This window comes from Gopherus evgoodei, chromosome 3 (assembly GCF_007399415.2).
Source record: "Gopherus evgoodei ecotype Sinaloan lineage chromosome 3, rGopEvg1_v1.p, whole genome shotgun sequence".
Lineage (NCBI taxonomy): Eukaryota > Metazoa > Chordata > Testudines > Testudinidae > Gopherus > Gopherus evgoodei.
Window position 1 is genome coordinate 191,376,772 of NC_044324.1, and position 25,873 is coordinate 191,402,644.

Consider the following 25,873-nt stretch of genomic DNA (forward strand, 5'->3'; position numbering starts at 1 on the left):
CAAGCAAAAACAACTAATCAGCACTATACATATAGTTCATTTTAACTTTTAGCTATAATATATGGGATCTGCCCAATCCTTGGTAAATACTGTTTCAAAAAAAGTTCCAAAGAATATTTCCCCAGGTTTTCTTGCTATTATTCTTTGTGAATATAGAACATATAACATTGTTATACTATCTTCTCAGAGCAGAAAGCTGGAAATTAAACTTCTATTGCTCTCACTGAAGTAAAATGCATACATTAACCTCTCTGGTATACAAGAGGAGCTGTTTAAGAACTACAGGTAATAACTTGCTTCACTGTTTGATGAATAACTGTAAGTTATAACTCAAGTCTAAACTTTCTGTGTTTCCCTAAGACTGTAACTGGGAGAATTCTTACTGGGAATCATAAGACGACGCAGCATGAAAAAAAATTGGGAAATAGTCCAGTCAGTAAAAGTTTACCCATCAGTCTCTGGATTAATGGATCTTCTCTAGTATTGGAGAAAAGCGTACAGTAATTCAGATCTCTTTTGCATTTTTGACGTGTGACACACTGTCAGACACGAACAGCAGCACAAGTCTGTAAGAAAATGCCTGCCCTCTTTGCTCCCAAAAAGAAAGAAAGGGTTTACTCCAAAATTGTCCTTGTTAACTGTTTAGAGTGGCAATACACGTTATTTTTGCATTCCTGTGGGCTACAGCAAATTCTCTCTCTTGACTGCCATTGTTTCCTATGGAAGCACAATGGTTTCCATTTATCACAAGCTGACACCATATGGTGTGTGAAATCATACCCCGCACTGCAGCATCCAAGGAGATAATGCATGTCACAACTATATATGTTAAAATAACAGCAATAAAACCAAATATTGTAACCAGTGTTTCTATTATTGAAAAAAAAGTACATTTTCAAGAATCATAATCACTTCCACACCCAAAAGTGTTAGTTAATTCAAACTCAGACTTAATACAGAATATATATGATGAAGCTGATTGTGTTCAGCCTAACAAGAAAATCAATTCCACCTTAAAAAACCAACCCATAATTCTTATAGGCATATAGTTTTCTACAAACATCAAAGTACAGTGCAGCTGTTGTGTTGTCAAAGGAGTACTGTGTTCCCGCTGACACCAGTGAATTGTTAGCTTGTGTTTAGTATTATTGATATTAGACCAAGAAAATGCATTAGCTTGCACAGTGATTCTAGGCTCTCTTCATTTTAGTGACTGATGGTGGTATCAGTGATTCATATGTTTTTATGTGCGGGAGGTAACTTATCCAGAGACTTATCTAGAGGACCTTTCATTGCTGGACATAAAGACTCTTCCCCAGCAGGACGGATAACATCTACTTCAGTTGCTTGAGAAATGTCTGAGCTCTTCTGTGCTCTCACAGGGATTCTGGGGTATGCCTTGGCTGCTTCTCTGACCTCTGGTTTTGATAAGTGAGTTTCACAGCCTAATGTCTCCTGGGAATTCTGCAGGCAGAGACTGGGTGAGGTCATTTGGCTTTCCATTGAGTTTCCTTTCTCTGATTTCGGCTGTTCCAGTGAGCCTGACCCTCTAGTACTCAGGAAAACTTCTGTTCCCTGAGGAACTATTGGCCCACTCACTGGTTTTATCTCTGTCCACACAAAAGCTCCATGTTGCTGGAAAGGGAAACAAGGTTGACGTTAACCAGGGGAGCATAAGCAGTTAGTAAAAACAGCTGTGATCTGAGTTCATTTATTAGCTCAACTGCTGGCAAAACATCCACCTATTTCTTGGTCTCTCTACTGGCCATCAGCCTAGGTCCCCTCCCAATAACTGCACGCAATGGAATAATGACTGGCCTGTTAGCCTTTTTTATTCATGAAATGGGGCACAGCAGGAAAACTTGGAGAGAAACAACAAATAAAAGAAAAAGTGCATCTTATTTTCTCTGGTTCACAACCATTCTGTCACTCTGAGTGTGTGACTTGCATATAGCTCTCCTGTGCAAGTCTAATCAGATCAGATTTCATTTCTTGCTACATGGGTTGCTATGGATACAATTCTAAACTGCTGCTTTTGTAGGCCAGGAGATTTATGATTGGAACCCAAAGGACTTTGTCCATTAAGGTCGCACAGAAAGGTTCTCTTTTTTATAAACAGAAGTGGGAACAAACAATAGGCTGTACTCTTCAAAATGTTTCCAACAATGGAATTCTGCATTTTGGGCCTGATTCAAAGCCTACTGGAGTTACTGGAAGTCTTTCCATTGATTTCAGTTGCTTTTGGATCAGGCCCCTACACAGTTAATTATTGATTTGTAAGAAACACACACACAAAGAACTTGTAGCAACAAAGACTGACAAAACTTTTGGACATTTACTTATGGAATGGTCTCAAAATACACATTGGGCCTGGTTCCGGAGGCACATCATTTTTACTCCACTGACCTCAGATGTAAGTGAGAGCGAACACAGACCTACTGGATATCCAGACTGTGTCATATATCATTTGGGCATTTATTATTATTATAGGTGCCGGAAACCACAGTGTTATGATGCACATAAACATAAAATGACATGTTTATGTTATAATATTAATGACAGTTTTTAATAAAACCTGGCAATTCTAAAGCATGTGACAGTATTTCTTAATTTTAAAACAGTCGGAAGTTTGGGAATAAACTTACTCCTCCAGCTTCCTGCACGCTATTCATCATACAGGATGCACATTGTCTTACCTTTCCTCGGATGGGTTCATTAGGAGATTTTCTGGCATTGTACTGATGAATAAAGGAGGTCCGCTCCTGTAAAATTTTTGGAAGGCTTGTTGATGTTCTAGGCATTGCAAGTGGAACTGGGGGGAAAAAAACAATACCGTTGTAAAGTCAGGGCAATGACGTATGGCGTGGCCTCATGTTGGACAGCACAGAATCACTGTTTAACAGCACTCACAAATGTACTAGATGTTGCACAGAAACACAAAAGAAAAAAAAATAGACAGATGCCTGTCCTGAATTGCTTAAAAAATAAATGATGGACTTGACAGACAAGTGAAGATGTAACATATATCTGGAAAGGCAGAGGCAAAGAGGGGCATGACTGTATGGACACTCCATTTTACATGCATACATCCATCATGTTGATTCAAGGCTTTTTGGAATGGAAACAAACTCATTTTTCATAGGCAATGCTGCATAAGTGTTTTGTTTTGTTTTTAAATGAGTGATTTGGATGAGGTGACAATGGATGCCAGACAAATAGAAATTGGAAGGGCATTCTGAGTATAAGAATTATCAAAGTGAGATGTAGAAAAACACTTGTTAGATCACCTAGTACGTACAGGACTGTTCCTGACAATACAGTTCCTCGTCCTTAATATTAAAAAGTCCCAAGTGAAGTTATAATTCTGTATCACAAGAACAATCTTAGGCACAGATTGCAACTGGCCTGCCTGTGGGTGGATGTCAGGAGGGAATGCAAAGAAGCCTTCCTCCCCTGGTGAGTCCCCACAAGGGGGAAAAAATGGACCTGCCCCCTTCACACTGAAACACAGAGTGGGTCTGGCACATTCAGGAAGCAGTTAGGACCTTAAAAAAAAATAATGGTGCATACTGTAAACTCCTCCTATGCACCAGAGTACCAAGACCAGATATCACAAAGATCTCAGGGTACCTGTTTAGACACTTGCCCACAATTAGATATATTATCATTTAATTTTACTCTTTATTGAAAATCTTTTTGCCAGTTTTCAGTCCAGATGACAGGATTCTGTCCAAGCTAACTGGAATAAATTTTGCAGTTATTACTTCATGACACAGACTAAAATGCTATACTGAAATATGCTGCATGTGTACAGTATAAATGTATAATTTTAAAGCATAATTCAATTAAACATACCCTAAATTTCAAATAGGACTACAGATTTTGAGTGCCCAACTTGATAAAATTTGAAGGGGCCTGATTTTGTGTGAACAAATGCTTCATACTTTGTGCAAATCAGGCTCCTTAAAGATATCCCAAATTGGGCACCCAAAATCACTAGTCACCTTTGAAAAATACAGACCATACGTACTTTCATTTGCACAGTGTTAACAAATCTAAATAGCTGCAGCAGTTAGGATACACATTTTGAAAATAGTGACAAAGAGTCCTGTGGCACCTTATAGACTAACAGACATATTGGAGCATAAGCTCTCTCCAATACGTCTGTTAGTCTATAAGGTGCCACAAGACTCTTTTTGTAACTTTTTACAGATCCAGACTAACATGGGTATCCCTCTGATATTTTGAAAATAAACACTAAATATGGGATCAGAGCTGAAATCTTATGTTTACAGCAAAGACCCTTGTCATGCGACTTGTACCATATGGGCAGATATGGACTTCATGCTATACGCTACGGGATCAAGGCCTAAGTTTGGTGGAAATTCAATTATTCTTAAAGGGTATAAGTTAAAAATCATTTTATTCTTTGTGTTAAGAAAAATTTAAAGACAATTGGTTAATTGGCCCTACCTATTGATAACAACATTTAGCTCTTATATAGCACTTTTTGTTTAATGATCTCAAATATCGACATTTTACAGATGAGGAAATTGAGGCACAGTGGTGAGCTGGCTAGGATCTTTGTTGCATATCAAGTCAGTGGAGAGCTGGGAACAGAACCCAATATTTTTCCATTGTGCCAAGATGTTTGAAGTTGCTAATGTTCCATCTTCTATTTCATCCAGTTTTTACTTGTATATACTCATAAGAGAACATAACACATAATTTAAAATATTTTTAAAATATCCTCCATATAACTGTCTATAAAACAGAATGATACACAAGTTTCACAACAATAAAGGACCTGATCAGATTCTTCTAACATCAATGGAAAGACTCCGGTGGACTTTGGAGGGAGCTGGATTGGGCCTTTAATCATTAAAAGGAATAAAGGGGCCAATGGGGGCTGAGCTATCCTCTCCACCCTAGAGATGGTCCCTTCTCATCATTGCCCAGGCACGCTAGCAGGAAAGTGTGAACAAGTTTATGCTAATATTGCTCATGCTGTGTCTGTTCTGGGGATAAACAGAGAAATTGAGTCTCCAGTGCTGTCAGCAGGGCACTGGTCATGAGCATTAAAATTCACATAATACACTGAGGAAATTGTACCCAAAAATGTCAGTACACCAATGAATACATCAATATATTCACCATGAGGGCTTATCTACATTACCTGCTGGATTGATAGGCAGCGATCGATCCAGCAGGGGTCGATTTATCATGTCTAGTCTAGATGCAATAAATTGATTGCCAAGTGCTCTCCCGTCGACTCCAGTACTCTACCAGGGCGAGGTGGAGTCGACGGGAGAGCGTCAGACGTCGACTTACGCAGTGAAGACACTGCGGTAAGTAGATCTAAGTACGTCGACTTCAGCTATGTTATTCATGTAGCTGAAGTTGCGTAACTTCAATCAATCCCCCGCTCTAGTGTAGACCAGGCCTAACTCAGAATACATGAACAAAGTGTACCAACAGTGTTCACAGGCACCATACAGAGGCAAAGGGCAAATCAGGCACAAAGATGATAACCTACTGAGTTTTGGTAGAATCATATTCGAGGAAACAAAATACATCACTGAGTAGACATGGAAACAGAGGTCAATACTGTATTCTGGAAGATCAGCATAAGGTGGATTTTGAGTCTATGTTTAAGTGCTTTGATGCCAGATATATCAAGTTTAGATCAATAGGCAGACCACTTTGTAAAATTAATCTTCCACTCTTTTTGAAAGTTGCAAACTCTTTCAACTAGTTTTTAGTTACTGGAGGTTTAGGATCTGGCTAGCATTTAGCAGTACATTGTTCTGGCACAAGCTGTCAGTATTACATTTTGCTGATGTGTTAAAAGTGGCAAGTTAGCACTCAAAAGATTCTGAAGAGGAATCAATTGCACTATTTGAGGAAGCAGTTTCCAGTGATTAAAACTTGGGATTGGGAGTCTTGCTTGGTTGCTGCTTTGCTGTGTGATGTTGTTTAGGATATATAACCTCTTGTGCCTCAGTTTCCCTATCCACAAAGGGGGAGTAATGATACCTACCTTCCCCACAGAAATGTTGTGAAGCTTTGTGAATTGTCATTGTGGTTATAAGGTGCACTGAGGGTTTGAGTGAAAAGAGCTATAGAAATATTGCTATTATTTTTCTGATACATTTCACTTAAGAAGCCTGGAAACATATTACTTTAGGACAATTGCAAAAATATGCATTGACGTGTCCGTGATATATTTGTAGGGCATGTAGTGGTGTTGCAGTCGTCTCCCACTTCTGGGTCACAGGGAGGCCACATCACCTCACTACATAGTTATGATTGCTGCCTAGTATCAGTGGAAATTAGCAGACCAGGCATTAGCACTGAGGCTGAACCCCAAATGGTCTATAGGCTCCGGGTCCTTAGGCAGGAGCAGAGAAAACACCAACAGTCTATAAGCTCCAGCCCTCAAACAGGGTAGAGCTAGCAAGTATCTTGTCATCCGAGTTCTGGCAGATGGTAGGGGAACCCCAGCCAACTGGCCTACAGTGGGGAGGTTCCCACCTTAAGGGTGGGGTGGCAAGGGTTAGGGGGACCCAGGCCCACCAGGCTCCGCCGGGTCCCAGTCTAGGGCCCTAACAGTGGCAGAGTGGTCAGTGGGGAATCCAGCCACAATTCAGTGACTGTTTCAGGCAGCACTACAGCCAGAATGGAGTTGGCTGCCCCTGGGCCACTTCCTCGGGGATGTATCTGGATCAAAGGGGTGTCCTCCATCTCCCCAGGGTAAGTGGCCAGCGGCAGTCCCAGTTGCTGCCCTGCAGACACAGGTTCCTCTGCAAGGAGGGCATCTCTGGGCTTCGCAGCAAAGTCAGTCAGGAGCAAGCAGGATGCATCTATCTCCCTCACTGTTCCAGACCCATCTGAGTTAGTGGCTGTCTTTTATTTGTCCCACCTATCCACTTTCAGTGCGAGGGATGAGGCTGGTCTGACTCCACCCACCTGGGCACAGAGGGTGATTCCTCCCCTTCTGGTTCAGAGGGAAGCCACAATGCACCACAAATACATCTGTAGCTATCCTCAGATCCCAAGATTTTAAGATTGACTGGGACACTATGCTATTTTCTGTAGCTATGCTATTTTCTGTATAATGCACCAGCAATCTGTTCAGGTAAAGAATATAGGTATGAACTGCATATCTAGCTTCCACTTTCAGTACTTCATAACTGGATCTGGGAATTCTATGAATGGAGATTTTATTGTAAGTCTGAAAAATAAACTTATATAAAGAATTATATTACTTCATGAGTTTTTTACTGGAATATAAAATAGCAGCACATTCATACAAAATGTGCTAGAAGTTGTGAATAACAACATTTTAAATTCTGTAGATTGTGTTCTTGTTACAACTGAGCAAAGGTTATACAAATTCCCTACAGAATTTCTTGCAAAGAAAAAAAAAAAAAGATTCTCTCAGTGTTTAATTTCTGGTCAATTAAATACGGATGGTATATTTTTATTGGAACTCTGAACAGTGGCATTTTCTAGTGATAACGTAGAATTTGAATTGGCCAAATAATTCAAATGAATATTTCCACTGATTTTTTTTTCTTGTCAATCCTCAAATAAATGAGTGATCATTTTTCTCAGTATGTGACCACCTCTATAGGTGATCAATAATGTTTGTCAAATATTCACAAATTATTTCTCTAAATTGATGAATTATTCACAAATAATTTGGTTCAGCATAATAGTCTATCAATAAATTCAATAAAGTGATATTAGTTCATGAGTTTTCTACTGGAATATTAGATAACAGAAGCACACTCATAATAGATTATATAATATTCCGGTAGAAAACTCAATAATAATAATAATCTCAATTTTTTCCTTCATGTGACAGAAGAGAAGAGAACCAACTTTAAGACTCACTTGTAATTCAGCAACATGTGATCTGATCCCACAAACACAGACATGCTTAACTTTAAGCAGGTGAGTAGTTCTGTTGTATGTGTGCGAGCATTCTGCAGGATAAGGGCCATGATGATGATGACCATAGTATTTCTGTAAGTGCTCAGAGACTGCCATGGTAAAATGCCAAGACAAAGTTTTAGAATACTAAACCATCTACTTCTCTGGATTTGTGAGCTATCCGAATATAGCAGGCCTGACAGTCATTTGATGGAATCTTTGAGTCAGATCCCCAGCGAGTGTAAATAGGTATACACAAATAAAACTCACAAATAGGACAAATTAGCTCTAAAGTTATAAATTATAGCCAAAAATCGCTGTTGTCAACTACCTTAGCTGCTGAAATGGCTGTAGGAGACAGTGTAAGGAGGAGGATCCTTACACAGTTCAACAGGCAACAGTTAGTGCAGTTATGTAGCATATAGGAATACACTAGCTTTTTTATTATTTTTCTTTTACATGGCAAAACTAAGGTACAAATAAACCCCCCCCCCCATTTTTTAATCTCTGTAAAGTCAAACAGAAAGGAACCATACATTCTTTCCCAGAGAATATCTTGGCATTTATAACCTTTTAAGGAATTGAGCCATTTAACACACCAATTCCAAGGCATAATCTTCCATCACTTACAGAAGCCTAATGCCAAAAGACAACTGGCTCAACCTCAAAATGGCAAACATGCCAACACATGGAAACCATCACTTTCCTTATTATGGAATAGCATGATGTGAAATTAGATAATCTGGGTTTGTGAGCAATATCCCCACAATCAATCATGCAAAATAAACTGCTTCATTATTTGTATTTAAATATACAGGAGGAGTATTCCAAAGGCAGAACTCTAGATCCACCTAGGGGGAGAAGCAGAGGTACTGGCACTCCTCAGGAAGGAGAGAGGTTTCTGCCAGCACTGGCTCTGTTATACCAATATAATAAAAACCAGCAGGATCTTATTAAGAGGGATAAGGCAAAGAAACAGTTAGCCAGATCTATAACTGAAAAATACCTGGAGGTGGCTTGTACCTTTTGGATGACTTGTGTCATATCTTCCACGATGGGGGCCATAAGTATACTTCTTTTGTTGATTTTCCTATAATTAATGGTTAGTCTTCAGGATTGCCCATCTGCCTTCATGACTGGCCAGACAGGGGAGTTAAAAGGGGAGTTAGTTTTTTTAATCACTCTCTGCTCTTCCAGGTCTTGAATGATTTGGATGACCTGTGTCTTTGCTTTCCTTGGATACCGATATTGCTTTTGTGGGGACACCAGTTTACGTACAATTTTAACACAAGCGTTATTTGCTGCCAACCTCCAGGAGCATCAGGTGCATCTGACACAGACTCAACTCCATCCTTATGACCAAGATACCTGGCCAGTAACTTGGCATGAGCAACTTCTAGGCTGGTAACTATAACACCTATAGAGAACTTAAATAAATGTGTGAATGTGTAAAAAATAAGTAGTAATAAAAAATAAGTTGTCAAACAACATTGTTTACTTTTATCTTTTGCTTTATTATTACATTTACAATAAATGTGGCATTTTTGCCTTATCCCTCTGAATAAGATCCTGCTGGGTTTTATTCTATTGGTATAACAGCTCTTCAGGTCACATTAAATACCCTGCCTCACCTGACCTAGCAGAAGATTGCATTCCATGCACCACTCTAATGCTGCTCTACTGTTTAATACAACCTCAGTAGTGAAAGTGGCTGAAGTGTTGGCTTCTCACCCTGCTCTTTGAGGCTTACACAGTGAGATTCTGCCAGCTGCTTCTCAAAGTTGGGACTAAAGGGAACCCCTACATATCAAGCATCTTGGCAAGTGAAGGAGGTAGGAGAGAGGGTTCAATAATAAATAATGGGGCCAAGCCCCCACTCTATGATACCAGTGTGATGGCAATGTTACTCCATTGGCTTTAATGAATTTACATTGCTATAAAACCTGTGTAACCTTCTATTGTTAAAGCACTGCTAATACAGGTATCCTTGTGCTTTGTCTGTATATAAAAGGGAGCAGAAACTGCTAATGCAAGGACAAAGCCTTGTGATAAAAAGACAGGGAAATCTCACTTTTTAAAATTGTTTAACTCAAACAGTATGCTTAGCACTACAGTACAAGAAACAAAGGCAGCCTTTGCCCTAAAAAGTTTACAGTATAAAAGGGAAAACTTGCAGTGCCTGGTTCTGAACCCATTCACACCAGTAGTAACTCTGTTGCATTCAGTGGAGTTATTCTTGATCAACAGTGGTGTGAGCTCAGAACTCGACCCACGCAGGATAAGGGATGAAAGCCTGACTCTACTGAGGTCAAGGAATGTTTTTCCATTTATTTCAATCGGGCTGGGTTTTCACTCAGGAAGTACTGTGAAATCCAATTGTGGGGATGGCTCAGTATTTTGTTGTGTTTCAAATTCTAAATTCATTTCTTGTGGGCTTCACAGAAGTGAGTTTTTCATTTGAATGAAGACAAGGTAGAACCATAGTCCAGCAGTAATGTATGGCAGAAAGAGGAACAAACAGTCATGTGATGAAGGATGACTTTCAGTAGGACTTAGGCTCTTCAGTTACTTTTAGGCGCTTCTGAAAAAGTTAGTTACTCAAAGTCTACCACCTCAAGAGTCTGTGCTATATTCACTCACTAAGGCCTTGTCTACACTACAAAGTTTTGTGGACAACAGCTGCCTTTTGTCGACAAAACAGTGAATGTGTAAACCCTGCGATGTGACCTTTGTCAGCAAAAATACCCTGTTTCGGCAACAAAATACAACCATCCCAACAAGAGAGAAATCTTTTTCCTCTAAATTTTTGTCAACGAAGTGCCAGTGTAAACACCACGCTTGATTTCATCCCTTTAATTAGCTTCCAGGAGGTGTTCCACAATATCCACTGTGACCGCTCTGGTCAGCAATTTGAACTCTGCTGCCCTGCAGCCAAGTAAACAACTATCCACCCCTCCCCTTTAGAAGCACCAGGGATTTTTGAAATTCCATTTCCTGCTGGCTCTGCATAGAAAGGTCTCATCGCATCTTCCCTCGTGACCATGGCAGGTTATAGCAGCAAATGCTCTCCTGCTTGGACCACTATGGAGCTGTTGGATCTGCTCAGTATATGGAGAGGAGGCTGTGCAGTCATAGCTGCACTTGAGCCATAGGATTTGGGATACCCACAGGTACATTTCTGAGGCTTGTGCGAGAAGGGCTATGATCTGGACACACTGCAGTGCACAGCGAAGATAAAGGAGTTGAGGCAGGCATATCATAAGGTAAGGGAGGCAAACCGTCATTCCTGCTAAGACCTGCCAGTTCTATAAGGAGCTGGACACTATCCCCGGTGGTGACCCCACCTCCACCGCCGAGAGCCCTGTAGATACTTCGGCGGGCCTGGAGGCGGTGGAGAGGACCTAACCCGGAGGACGAAGTAACTGATGAAGAGGTGGAGTTAGATGCCAGTGGGTCAGGCAGCCAGGAACTGTTCTCCACTCCAGAGGTGTCCAGCCAGTTTCAGCAGTTGCTCTCCGGCAAGCAAGAAACAGGAGATGAGACTCCTAGTAAGTGGCTGTGGCTTGTGTAGTGCGGAGGTAGGTTCAGGGCATAGAAATGTGGGACGCTGGATGCGTTTCTGTGAGCTGGACATTTCTCTGTGTAGCTAATCAGTACGTCAGAATGGGGTGTTGATGCATTCCAAGATCTCACAGGAATCCTCCAGAGGGATCTCCAGGAAAGTTTCCTGGAGGTACTTGGTAATCCTCTGCCGCAGGTTCCATGGCAGAGCAGCTTTGTTCCTTCCCTCATTGTACAAAACTTTCCTGTGCCATTCAGCAATCACTTCTGCAGGGACCAAAGAGTCACACAGGCAAGCAGCATAGGGAGCAGGGTGGAAGCCACAAGCATGGAGTAGATGTACTCTGGTTTCCCAGCTTATCCTCAGCAGTGAGATATCTGCTAGAATGACCCCCACCTGTAGAAAAGTGTGGGAAATCTTAATTTTTTTCCCTTAATCAGCTGTACCACAATCCTTGCAGAGTGCATGTTCTTTTCCCCACGTGGAGCGCCCCACCCTCCACCCCCACCACTCACCATGCTTTGGGTGTTTGCAGAGATTTGTGCTTGCCAAGGGTCAGTGAGAATGTGATTGTTATGTTGCAAAAGGTGTATTTAACTGAAATGTTTCAAAGCTATGTGCAAATTTAACAATCCTGCTTCTGTGCATTGTCCCTTGTGCTTCAGCAGATGTGGCCTTCAGGAACACTCCCACACACACCAGCCGAGCATCGCCGCCAGATAAGAAAGTGCCCAAGATGCAGCAAAGACAACATGTTCCAGGAGGTACTGAACTGCTCCAATGCAGAGAAAAGGGAATGCAAGAAGTGCTAGGAAACCGAATGGCAAGACAGAAAAGAGAATCAGGAGTTTGTTAAGGATGCTACTAAGAGGATGATTACAGTAATGGAGGAGCAAACGCAGATGTTGAAGTCCTTAATAATGGTGCAGACTGAGCAGATCTGAGCTCGCCCTCCCCTGCAGCACATTCAGAACTCTTTTCCATGCCATTCCTCCCCCATCCTCCCAACTCTGCCTGCACATTCCTTTCCACTTTCCAGAACTTCTCAGTTTCCCCTTCACTCCACCCACTCGGACAACTTTCACAATGATAGCTGGATCTACACACAGCTCTGAAAGTCTGCCCTTCCCTGGATTCTCCTTTCCCACCAAGCATCTTTGTGTGTACTGGTTTTTGTGCAATAAAAGCAAAGTTTTTGAACGGTAACTCATTTTTATTTGTTTTCTACAAATTGAGATAGCAGGCACTACATACTCAGGCAGTTTATTCTTGTGCTTGCTGGACTGTAAGGCCCAACTGTCACCATTACTTCCTAGGAAAACATGTAATGTAACACTGCAGCACCAAACACAGAGATATACGTTACTGTTTCTCATTTTCAAAAAGTGTTGCTTCAAAGCCTCCCTGATTTGAATTGTCCCCTTCTGGGCTCCGATAGCCCCTTCACCCTTTGCTTCACAGAGATTATACAACGTAAAACATGCAACTATGACCATCAGAATATTATCCTTATTAAGGAGTAACCTGACATAAAGGCATCGCCAGTGCACCTTTAATCTGCCAAAGAAACATTCAACTGTCATCAGGCACCTACTCAGCCTGTTGCTGAACCGCTCCTTACTGCTGTCCAAGTGTCCCGTGTAAGGTTTCATGAGCCACGGCTGTGAAGGGTATGCCAGGTCTCCTAGGATCACTGTGGGCATTTCAATATCCCACACTGTAATCTTCTGGTTTAGAGAAAAAGTCCTCCCTTGTAGCTTTCTATAGAGGCCAGTGTTCACGAAGATCCATGCATCATGCACCACCCCACGCTGATGTTAGTGAAATGTCCACAGTGATCACAAGTACCCCTTCCTATTGATGTACTCTGTTGCAAGGTGGTCTGGTGCCAAAATTGGAATGTGTGTGCCATCTATTGCCCATCCACAGTTAGGGAAATCCTTTTCTGCAAACCCATTCACTATTTCACACACATTTCCCACAGTCACAGTCCTTCATAGCAGGATGTGATTTATTGCCCTGCATTATGCATTAACACAGCCCCAACGGTCGACTTCCTGACTCCAAATTGATTCTCAACTGATCAGTAGTAGTTTGGAGTCACTAGCTTACATACAGCGATCGCCATACACTTCTCTACCGACAGAACGGAACTCTCATTATGGTGTCCTTGCGCTGCAGTGCTGGGGCGAGCTCTGCACACAGATCCAGGCAGGTATCTTTCTGCATCCAAAAGTTCTGTAGCCACTGCTCATCATGCCACACCTGCATGACGATATGATCCCACCATTCAGTGCTTGTTTCCTGAGCTCAAAAGCAACAGTCTACCCTATGCAGCTCTTCTGTGAATACCAAAAGCAATTTAAGGTTGCTCCTATCCATATCACACAGCATGTCAGGCGACTGGGAGTCTTTTTCAGTTAGGAACTTTATGATTAACTGCACTGCCATCCACAAGTCTTCACGACAATTAACAGAACACAGAAGAGCAGTGCGGGATCCATCCCTTCTCACAAAGATGCCGGGGTGCAGAGCAAAGAAGGGCCATTGAAAAATGCCACAAAATGCTGGGAGCCCATGGAGCACTGGGACAGAAAGCAATGCATCGTGGCACATTGAGCCCGGTCCCAGGATGTGGGATAGGTACCCACAGTGCATTGCTCACACTATCAGTGATAGTGCCCCAACTGTGGACGCCCTCTGCTGACAGAGGGAGCAAGTGTGAACATGATATTCCAATTTTCATTAGGCCGATTTTTGAGTGTCGACATAACCTTTGTCGACAAAACTTGGTAGTGTAGACAAGGTCTAACACACAACTACTGAACTCATTTTTGCTCTTTCTAAAATTCTGAAAAGTAGAAAATAATGAGGGGAGAAGGAGGGGGAACACTTAGCACTAACTGAAACAATGGCAAGAATACCAACATGGCTGGACTGGGATTCAGGAGACCTTGCTTCCATTCCCAGCTCTGCCACAGACTTCCTGTGAGACCATGGGCAAGTCACTTAGGTGCCTAAATACTTTTTTAAATATGGTCCTAATGAAACAGATATGCACCTAGTGGCATTAAAAAATAAATAAATAAATAAATAAAGTGTATCTTAGCAGATTAGGTCCCTCATCCTATGTCTTTCAATAGGAGTTAGGCCCTACCCTGCTTATGTGCTTTTGTAAATCCCACTAGGCATCTATATGGATCTTTGTGCACCTAAATACCTTTGTAAATCTGTTCCTTATTCTCTCGTTTCAGTTCCCAATCAGTAAAATAGGAACAATAGTACTTCCTTTGTCTTATCTATTTAGACTGCAAACTCTTTTAAGGCAGGGGCGGTTTCTTACTATTTGTCTGTACAGCACTTAGCACAATAGAGCCCAAAGATTAGTTGGGGTCTCTAGGCGCTACTGTAATCAAACTACAAAATCAGATTCTTCTCTCTGTCACACACCCAAAACTTCCATGTAAGTAAATGGGAGTTGTGAGCACACATCTAAGTGCAGGATTAAGCCCCCAGAACAGTAATAGGAAAGAATGTGCTGCATGACCAAAATAGGCAGAGTACCTTGTCATGTCTGACAAATGTTTTGAATCTATTTTCTGGTAACTCTGATAACACAGAAAAGTTTCTAATATGTATACTGCCTAAGCTGATGTCCAGCCATGGATGACTGTTTTCACAGTGGCAAAAGGGCTCTTTGCTTCAGTGGGATCCATACAGTTTATCTGCCCTATACTACAGAAGCCACTGCTTAAAATAAACTTGTCAATAAACATTTCCAGGCTAGATTCTGCAAACCTTATTCATGTTGGCCAACACTTACTCATAAGACGACCACCATTGAAGTGAGCAAGAAATTCCTACCCAATGAGAGTAGGGGTTGCAAAATCAGGCACTTTGCTGGTAAAAACAAAGCACGATTATCTCAGCATATTCCTTGGTTTTGGTTGTGTTCTTGTATTTTATATTAAATTAGAGGGCCAGATCCAGAGCCGATGTAAATTACTGCAGATCAATTAAAACCAATGGAGCCAGGCCCATTTATACCACATGAGATGTGGTTTGCAGATCTGACTCATCACTACCTCCAATTTACTGTACTATTTCATTTATGCTATTAAAATACATAATTTTCAATCTTACAAATCTACCTTTTAACAGAGTGATTATATTACCAAACCACATTCTAGCAAATGTGATTTCTCTGTGTATATGAGTCAATTGAAACCTGCAAGAGAGCTGAGAAGCCAACTTGCATATGATATAACAAATGCTAACTGCACAGGATGAAAAGAATATGGCTTTTAACTCACCTTGGTATAAAAAACCAGACGTCAATAATTATTTTCCAGTAGATGCAGCTCTGCTGCATGAGAAATATTTGTTGATTTTACAGCAGATAGCAGGCAGACAGTTGTTGGGTGACATACTACACAAAGAACACTTTCATTCTTGACATGGCATGGCATGGCATAGCATAGCTGAAATACCAGAGTCCATGGCTAATTAAGTGGGTTGATGAACAAATGATTAGATAAGATTTAATTAGTATGAACATTCTTATAGACTGGTTATTCTATCTGTCTTTGAGGGCCAGAACCTCAGTCGCAGCTGAGCAATACTCAGTGCAACTGAAGGGACAGAGGGGCACAGTGGTGCCCTTTGCACTCCTTTGATCTTGGGACTGCCATACATCAGACTGGGCCCTTGGCACAGCTTATTGTAGACTCAGGCTACTCTAACTTGTGCCAGCTCCCAGTGGCCCCAAGGAGCTGTTACAACCAGAACACAGGGGAACTCCAGTCACATTATTTTGCTCTAGTTATGCCCCCTCCCTCCATTGGCAGCTGGGGATGAGAGAGTTACACAGGAGCAGCTGCAGCAGCTCTGCCCCATCCAATGAACTTCAGAGGGGAGATTTTCCAAGGACCAGACCCACCAACCTTAGCGCCACTTTGGAGCAACAAAGAGCAGATGAAGCAGGGCCCACGATCCAATATTTAATCTAAGCTCTGTTGCCTTTAGTTGTTTGTCTTTTACACATAAGAGTTGAGTATCTTAATAATAAAATAACACCTTCATTTTTAATTTAATATTTACGTTTGGACACTACCACTTGGAACTGAAGAAAGTGCATGTTGTTTTAGTGTTTTGCTAATGCAGTGGGGCAGATTCTCTGTCCTGATCTGGTCCCTTTGCACCACCTGGGAGCAGAAAATTCCCACAAATTCCAGGACTTGGGCTAGGAAGCTCAAGCAATCCCCAGCTAGTTATGGGGAATTATAGTTGGCTGGTATAAATTTGAGCAGCTCCCCAGGCTGCTTCTAACTTGTGCTGGGAAGAGCTCTAAATAGCTCCCTGACAAGTTCTCTCAGCAGAAGCTGTATGCAGCAGAGACTCTTTTCTCAGATATTCCATCACAAAAGTTAAACTATACACAGTAACCTTTAAAAGATTTTTAAAATAAATAAATCCTTTTATGATTTACTTTGGGGTTTGTATTCAGTGCAAAGCTGTCTACACCATCAAAAACCTGAAGCTGTCAATGATAGGAGCTATCTGACAACCTAAACATCATGGTATTAAAATTAAGTCTATAATTTAAAAGTACCCAAGAGCACTTGGCCAATTGTATTACTTTCAGTCATACAATCTTGGGCTGTGATCTTAGCTCTTATAAGTTAAGTATGGTCAAGCGGACAGTATTTGGCTAGAACAACTCCAGGAACAGCCACAGTGTTGGGGATACCACAGTCCCAACACAAGGCTAGGAGGAGATTCTCTCTTTTGGGTGGACACTAAACCTGAGGTCCTGAGCATCTGTAGTCAACAAAACACCCATGGTGCTTTTCTGCAATAACAGGGGCATTCGTGGTCAAATTCTAATGCGGTAATAACAATATGCCTATCTAAATTAGAGTGCCTTTGCAGTTTCAGTTGGATATATTATCTATTCTCATTTCCAGTCCTGAAAGGTTATATTACATTGCTGTGCTTTGTAATATAGCTACTGTTCCACACCAAAGTTGAAAGCACTACAATGGTTGGGAACAGGGGTTAAAGTAGTTCAAACTAGTTAGAGAAACTCATCACTTCTGGTGGATGCCATCATGGGTTTTGATGACACTTGGGGATGCAACACAGCGAAGAGAAGAGAATGGAGACAAGAAATGTATCCCAAAGGAATTCACATCCCAAGCAGGTACATAGCCAGCCGAAAAGAATGTGTGTGCGTGTGTTTGCAAGCATGACACACAGCAGCACCTCCATTTTCCTCCTACCCCTATTCCAACAGATGCAAGAGTTTAGACTAGACAAGGATAGAGAATGTGTACCAAAAACTAAACAGAAGTTGGAGGTTTGGCAGCTTCTTGCCTCCAACAGTTTGCAATACCCGATGCAATTTCCTGTAGGTTGAAAGTTGCAGGATTTAAAAGATTTTGAATATATGTATTATGTGCTACTTCTCTGTTTCCCCAGAGGCGGAAGAAAGCCAGCAGTTGCAGGTGTCTTTCCCCTCTCACCTTTGAAGGAGAAAAGTCAGCAGGGGCATAGATCTTGCTGCTGAGGAGAGGAAATATATAGGGAAATGGAACACCTTTTTCCCTCAGGTGCTGTTGCTACTACACGGACTGCCAGAAAGATTGTGAGCACCACATTCTGCCCAGCCAACTACTAGCTTCTACTGCTCTGACTTCAGATTCTCTTGCTGAGTGTGTCCGCCTCACCAACTAAAGAGGAGAGAGCCCCAAGTGTGCAGCACTGTCTCAAGCTAAACCAAAGACAGTGAATTTTTCCTCTGCTCTTAACAGAGAAGGCGAGCTGTGCTTGCCCCATTCCCATTTTTAATGCCAGGTAGAGAAGTGACACTGTTGGGTCTAAACTTTTGGTGAACTTTGGAGCCAAAACACACCCAGACTGGCCATCTCTGCATAATCCTTTCTGAACCCTTTATCGAACAAAGCACTGACCTGCAAACTACTCATGACACCCCCTTTATCAAGGAGCCATTAGCCTTTATCTCTATGCATTTACTTGTTAAACTTGCTTTTCCTGTAAAATCTTAATTGATTATGCATGACCATTATCTTTTATTAATCACTTTGTTTACTTCTGTGTATAAATATTGATGCTCACCCCTAATAAAGGGGCCACACTTATTCTAAAGCTTTTGGGTTAGTGTGAGCCCGTTGATCAACGCATTGGTGTCTGGTCTCTGACAGAATTATGTGCCCATAACCACTCCGCACGAACTCGGGTGCTGGAGAGGTGAGTAAGGACTTGCTTTATTACCTAACAATTTGGGGGCTCGTCCGGGATACCTTCTGGTGCGGTACCTCTGTCCAGTGGTCAGACCACTCATATATGAATTGGCAAGGCGCCACAGGAGATTTCTCCCAGCCAATTCAATATTGAGGGGTCGTGTATTGGACAGCAGGGTAAACGCCAGTTGGAGGGCTCCTGTCAGACACCATGGGTCAAGGGACTAGCGTGCCTCTTGAGAGTCCGTTGGGGATTGTAAATAAGTTATGGAACGAAGGGAAACTCCCAGTACAGACAGGAATGTCTAGGAAGAAATTGTACACACTATGTGTAAGGAATTGGACTGGGTATACCGCGGTATTGGCCGACCCGGAGATAAGGTGGCCTTCGTATGGCTCTTTCGAACAGGCTGCTTTAAGAGGAGTAAAGAGCCAGATCGAAAAAGACCATCCGGGACAGTTATGTTACTGGTTTTGTTGGGACACAGCAGCAGAGCTGTGGAAATCTTTAAAAATTATGGCAGTCAGGTACTCTCCCGAGAGTGAACCCCCTCCAGGTTATTTCGATGAAGGGTGTAGACCACGGCGTGTTTTGACTCGTCAGCTGGTCCCCTCTGCACCTGCCCCTATTCCTCCGCAGGGGGACTCTCTCCTTGTAGCAGAGGGGAATCTGCAGGATACCAGATTGGAATTTCTGCAGAAGGATGAGGAGGAAATGGAGGGGCAAACCTCGGGAGGAGTAGTTACTAGGCTTATGTCCAAGCAGGTACGGCAGGGTGCATGCCCCCCCCTGAGGAAAGTATAGTTAGAGAGATGCCTTTACAGGTGCACGATCAACCTTATATGGGCAATGATGGACGGTTGCAACATGCTAGTATTGTGGAATATAAAGGATGGCTAGAATGGGACTTGAAAGAGTGGGGACAGTTGTCAGGGTCTTTTGGGGAAAATCCCCGAAAGTTCATAGAACTTCTAGAAAGATTGTTTTTAAGTTATAATCCTACTTATACGGATGTGGATCAGTTGTTAAGTAGAGTTTTGACCGGAGAGGAACGTAGTAGATTGTGGATGGCAGAAAGGACATGGGGAGATAGCAATGCAGTTAATCTTACTTGGATGGATAGGCGGGATCTGGCCGTTGGCTGGAATCCCCTAGACTGGACTCAGCCAAGGCTGACTCAGCTGCGAGCAGATAGAGAGCGATTGTTAGAGAGACTCAAGGAAATGGCTCGCCGCTCGCCTAATCAGGCTAAGTTCATGCAGATTCGGCAGGAATCTGATGAGCCGCCCAGAAAGTTCTGGTCGAGGCTATTGGAGGGGGCCCGAATGTTCACTCAGATGGATCCTGAGAGAGAAGCAGACCACCCTACTCTTATTTCATTTTTTGTGAATCAGTCGGTGCCCCCTGTAAGGGATTACTTCTTAAAGTTTCGCCCTGGTTGGGGAGGTGAGTCAGTCACTTCAGTGTTGGACGTAGCTGATTTTGCCTGGGAGAAAGAAAGGGAAAGTAGTAAAAAGAAAGAGAAAAAGGAAGAATATAAGCTGATGGCTTTAGCTTTTCACGGCGGTGTTCGAGGCAAAGGCCGTGGCCGTGGCAGGGGATTCCAGGGTGCTCGGGGAAAGGGGTCCTGGCGACCCCAGCCATCAGGAAATTGTTTTCAGTGCGGACAGCCTGGTCACTTTAAACGTGAATGCCCCTGGGGACGCCCAGAGGGTCTGGTTGCATCCGCAGATGCTTACACAAGTGAGGAATACACCCCTGCACCACCAGCTCAGCCCATTCCCCAGGCCTGGATCAACTACAGGAAACAGCAGCAGCCGCAGCAAACTCAGCCTCCTCAATGACGGTACCCGGGGGGCGAAGGCAAACAATGTGATGGTCTTATTTCCTTAATGTCTTTAGCCGGCTCCTTTCTCACTTTCTCCCCTCCCAGCAAAGAGCCTCGTTTAACCCTTTCAGTCCAGGGACTGCCTGTCTCTTTCCTCATTGATACTGGGGCTACTTTCTCTCTTTTAAATCATGCCCCCTCTCCCTGGCTATCCTCTGAGGTTAAAACTGCGACTGGGGTGGAGGGCAACCCACAGTCTCTGGGACTCACTTTGCCTTTGAATGTTGTTTATGCTGATAAATGTTTTCCTCACCGTTTTCTTTTTTCCCCAGCTTGTCCGATCCCTTTGATGGGCCGGGATTTACTCTGTAAGCTTGAGGCTACTTCAACCTGCACTCCTGAAGGGGTAGGATTATTGATGACAGTGTTAGGAGATTCGGCCCCTACTCAGGGTAATTGGGAAATACCCCCCTCTCTCTCCCCTGACCTCACTGACTTGCCTTCAACCCTCTGGGGAATTTCTGACACTGATGTTGGCCTGCTCCTTTCGGCAGAGCCCGTAAGGATTCAGGTGAAGCCTTCCTTAACCCCCCCGTCAGTCCCTCAATACCCCCTGTCGCTGGAAGCCCGGGAGGGCATCCGCCCCATTATCGAGGGATTCATTGCACAAAAGCTAGTCCGCCCTCAGCGCACTCCCTGTAACACCCCTATACTGCCTGTCAAAAAGCCTCCTAAAAAGAACGGAGACCCTGTTCGTTGGCGCTTTGTACAGGATCTACGAGTTGTTAATCAGTATGTGGTCCCTCTTCATGCAGTAGTTCCTGACCCAGCTACTATCATCAGCCAAATCCCCTGGGATGCTGAGTGGTTCACTGCTATTGACTTAAAATCAGCTTTTTTCAGCATTCCTGTGCACCCAGACTCTCAGTATCTCTTTGGTTTCACCTGGGAGGGACAAAGTTATGTCTGGCAACGACTTCCTCAAGGCTACAGAGACAGCCCCACGATTTTCAGCCAGTGCCTCCGCCACGACTTGGAAGGTTTCACCAGTCTGCAGGGATCCACATTGGTCCTATACGTCGATGACATCCTATTAGGTAATCGCGAAGAAGCTGCCCTCCGCATCGATGGTAAGGCACTTTTATTATACCTACACACCAGAGGCCACAAGGTAGACCCTAAAAAGATTCAGTGGGTCTCACAGAAGGTCCAATATCTGGGCTTCCTGTTAACCCCAGAGGGAAGACAGATGGACCCAGCCCGCATAAAGACTATTCAAAACTGCCCTCTACCGAACACCAAGAAACAACTTCGAGGTTTTTTAGGATTAATTGGCTTCTGTCGCCCCTGGTTGCCATCCTGCGGGGAGTTAAGCAAACCGCTCCACCGACTCACTGCTAACCTTGCTCCTGACCCTTTGCAGTGGTCCCCGGACACTATTAAAGCCTTTCAGTTACTCAAGGACAGTGTGGCCTCCTCCATGTCTCTCCGCCCCCCCAATTACAGCAAACCCTTTCACCTTTTTGTCCACGAGAGGGGCGGAATTGCTAGTGGTGTCCTTACCCAGCTGAGCGGGCCCCACCATTTCCCGCTTGCTTTTTACTCTCAGCAAATCGACCCTGTCGCTCAGGGAACCCCATCCTGCACCCGGACTCTGGCAGCAGCTGCCCTGCTGATCACAAAGGCAAAGAGCCTAACCCTGGGTCATTTTACCACGGTTTGGACCTCTCATGCCTTGTCAGCCCTTCTGCGTAGGGGCACAACCCAAGTCTTTTCGGCCCATCGTCAGCAACAGCTAGAGGCCGAACTCTTAGAAGACACTAACCTAATTTTTGAAAGGTGTGGACCCCTTAATCCAGCTACCTTGCTTCCTGACCTGCCAGTCCTCCAGGATCAGCACGACTGTGTGGAAGTAGTTTCCAGCATCTTACAGATAAGGGACAACCTGTTTGACGTGCCACTGGACAATCCCGATTGCATCCTCTTCTCGGACGGAAGCTCCTTCTATGTTGATGGCAAGCGTTTCACTGGTTATGCTGTCACCTCTGAATGGGACATTCAAGAGGCCGCCTCACTGCCAGGCAACTGGGGAGCCCAAGCCGCTGAACTCTATGCCCTGGCCCGAGCTTGCCAGTTGGCCGCTGGTAAGACCGTTACCATTTTTACTGATAGCAAATATGCTTTTGGAGTTGTGCATTGTCATATCCACCTCTGGAAGTTTCGAGGTTTCCAGACAGCTGCCGGTAAACCCATTCAGCACCTCCCCCTCATCCACAAGCTTTTGGACGCCCTCCAAAAACCCTCTGTCCTGGCTGTAGTTCACTGCCGGGCCCATACTAAAGATAGTAGCCCCGTTACCCGTGGGAATGCCCTGGCTGACGCCTCCGCCAAGAAGGCTGCCACCTTACCTTTAGCCATGCCCACATTGGCTATTGCAACCTCCTCCTTTACTCCACCGCACCCCGTACCAGTACCCGCTGCTGAACTACAATCGTGGGAGAGCCTCGGGGCCACTCTGGTCAAAGGGACCTGGCTTATGCCAGATGGCCGAGCCTGCCTCCCTCGCTCCACATACCCCGTGGCAGTTCGCTGGCACCATGATAAAGGGGGTCACTACGGCACGCACGCCCTCGTGGACACTATCGCTCGCTTTTGGTATGCTCCAGGCATTCAACCCTATTGCCTATCAATAGTGAAAGCATGCAGCACATGTCAGCGTAATGGACCTGCTCCGCCTCTTAACAAAATTAAGGGTGGAAGACCTCCGCCTGCTGCTCCATTTCAACATCTCCAAATTGACTTTGCAGATATGCCAAAGGCTTTTGGGAAAAAGCACCTCCTTGTTTTGGTTTGCCCTCTGACTTCCTGGGTCGAAGCTTTTCCTACTGCTAATTGTACTGCTGCCACAGTGGCGAAGATTCTCCTTAGAGATATTGTACCCCGTTTTGGCATCCCTCTTGTGCTCGACTCAGATCGCGGACCTCACTTTACTGGTCATGTCCTTGGCCGTTTAGAACAAGGACTGGGCATTTCACACTCCTTCCATACACCCTACCACCCCCAGTCTAGCGGGAAAGTTGAGCGTATGAATAGGGAACTTAAGTTTACATTGGCTAAATACTGTCAGGAAACAGGATTAAAGTGGCCTCAGGTACTTCCCTTGGTCCTGTTTCACCTTCGTACTCGCCCAACCCGCGCATTGGGATTATCCCCCTTTGAACTGCTCTATGGACACCCCCCTTTCAAAGGCGGGGCGCTACCACGTGCTGATGTTTCACTATTGGGAGGGGATCATATGACCGCGTGTCAGTTTCTCTCCCTACAGGCTCGCCTCCGTACCCTTTGGAAAGCCTCGCAGTTTTCCCAGACCGTGCCGCTGGAGGAACAAATCCACCCGTTCCAACCAGGGGACTTCGTCTGGGCCAAAAAGTTCGTTCGTGACGACACCCTCCAGCCAAGGTTTACTGGACCCCACCAGGTTCTTTTGACAACCCAGACTGCAGTGTTCCTGGAAGGACGCAAATCTTGGATCCACCACTCCCACGTCAAGCCAGCCGTAGTGGACCACAGTGACGGACCAGCAGCTCTTGTCACCACTGAGGACACTGCCTTCGACCAGTGGACCAGCTTACCTCTCTCAGACATTAGACTTAAATTGACTCGAAAAAAATGAGAGGATCCTTTATTCTGACAACTGTATGTTTTTTATGCTTTTTTAGTTTATTTTCTGCTTATGAAGATAATGCTTTTATTAGATATTCCCACGAGGTTAAAACTCGTATTTTAGGAAATAGAAGTGATTGCTGGGTATGTACTCAATTTCCAGTAAATGCAGCACAGGGACTCCCCTTCACACCCATTCCCCTAACCACTGCTAATATGACTTGGATGCCACCGACTAGAATAAAAGATCCAGTCCAACCCAATCTTACATGGGACAAAACAGAAGTGCCAATTAACAAATATCTCAGGGTAACCAATCAAACAGGATCACTGTGTTTTGTTAAAGAAAAAGGGTCAACTTTTGTGGGAACAAGTAAATGCAACATATATTTTAATGGCACCGCCTTTAGTAAAAATCTTGGCTTCAAGCCTTGCGCATCCCACTTATCCCATATGTGGATCCCTCACCCCCATCCAACCTTTTCAACTTTTTCATGGAGGGGCAGATTTTCAGAGTCAGTTTTTAAAAAGCCCTGCTCAGATCTCGAGGGTGTCCAACTAATTGTTAAAGGATACACAATTGCCTTCTACAACTGCTCAAGCAGTACTACACTGCCCTTTGAGGACAACACTACCAAATTGTGCCTCTGCAGTTCACACAACGACCCCTCTGCGTTACCAGGGGAACAGTGGTACAACGGGTGGTGGGTTACCTCCTACTTTGAGAAATGGAATACCCAAAACGCATTATATGGAACATACTGGGTGTGCGGGCCCAAGGCTTATTATTTTCTCTCCCCTGATTGGGCAGGGTCATGTTATTTGGCATGGCTTGCACCGCCTTCTCGCATCTCCCTCACTCCCCCTCATTTTCCCCACGTTCGTAACATCCGTGAAACTGACAGAGATATTAATCTCCGTGATGGTTTGTCCTGGCAGCGGTGGTCTGGTCACACTAGCTTGAAGGGTGCTATCATCCGTCTACAGGGACTGTTAGAATCTTTGACCAATGAAACTGCAACCCTATTTGAAAATCAGGCCAGGGAAATGTCCCAGCTGCGCCAGTTAGCTTTGCAAAACAGAATGGCTTTAGATATGATGTTAGCAGCCCAGGGAGGAACTTGCGCCCTCATAAATGAAGAATGCTGTGTTTTTGTAAATGACACCTACTCTGACACTTTTCAACGTACCAAACACCTAAGGGAAATGGCTAAAAACTACTCCTCTGGCCAGCCACCTTATGATTGGTGGGGAGCCTTATGGAATTGGCTGCCCGGACTTGGGTGGGTTAAAAACCTCTTGGTGGGTGTTGTTGGGGCCATAGTAGTCCTTATAATACTGTGTTGCTGTATTCAGTGTGTCCCCTCCCTCATAAACTCATGTAAGTCAGTTTATTCTTTTCCCACTTCAGCTAAAAGCCTTACTCTCTTCGAATTGGCCCAGGCTGAAATTGCCAAGCGGCCCTTGAGATCTTGAAATAGGGTGTAGCTTTATGATTAATAGTTATCTCAAAGCTACAAATGGAGGAATGTTGGGTCTAAACTTTTGGTGAACTTTGGAGCCAAAACACACCCAGACTGGCCGTCTCTGCATAATCCTTTCTGAACCCTTTATCGAAC

The 25,873-nt window shown here is 43.9% G+C and overlaps 1 protein-coding gene across 2 annotated transcripts in view; it reads right to left on the reverse strand.

The window, feature by feature from the left end:
* Positions 1–278: 278 nt before the first annotated feature.
* C3H2orf73 (chromosome 3 C2orf73 homolog) overlaps positions 279–25,873 on the reverse strand; it is a 38,157-nt gene continuing 12,562 nt past the window's right edge. For both annotated transcript variants that reach the window (XM_030557724.1, XM_030557723.1), the window contains 2 exons: positions 2,697–2,812; positions 279–1,635 (listed from right to left, as the gene is read on the reverse strand). In XM_030557724.1, coding sequence (XP_030413584.1) covers positions 1,234–1,635; positions 2,697–2,812 — 518 coding nt within the window. In that variant the 3' untranslated portion in view covers positions 279–1,233. The remainder of the gene's footprint in view (positions 1,636–2,696; positions 2,813–25,873) is intronic.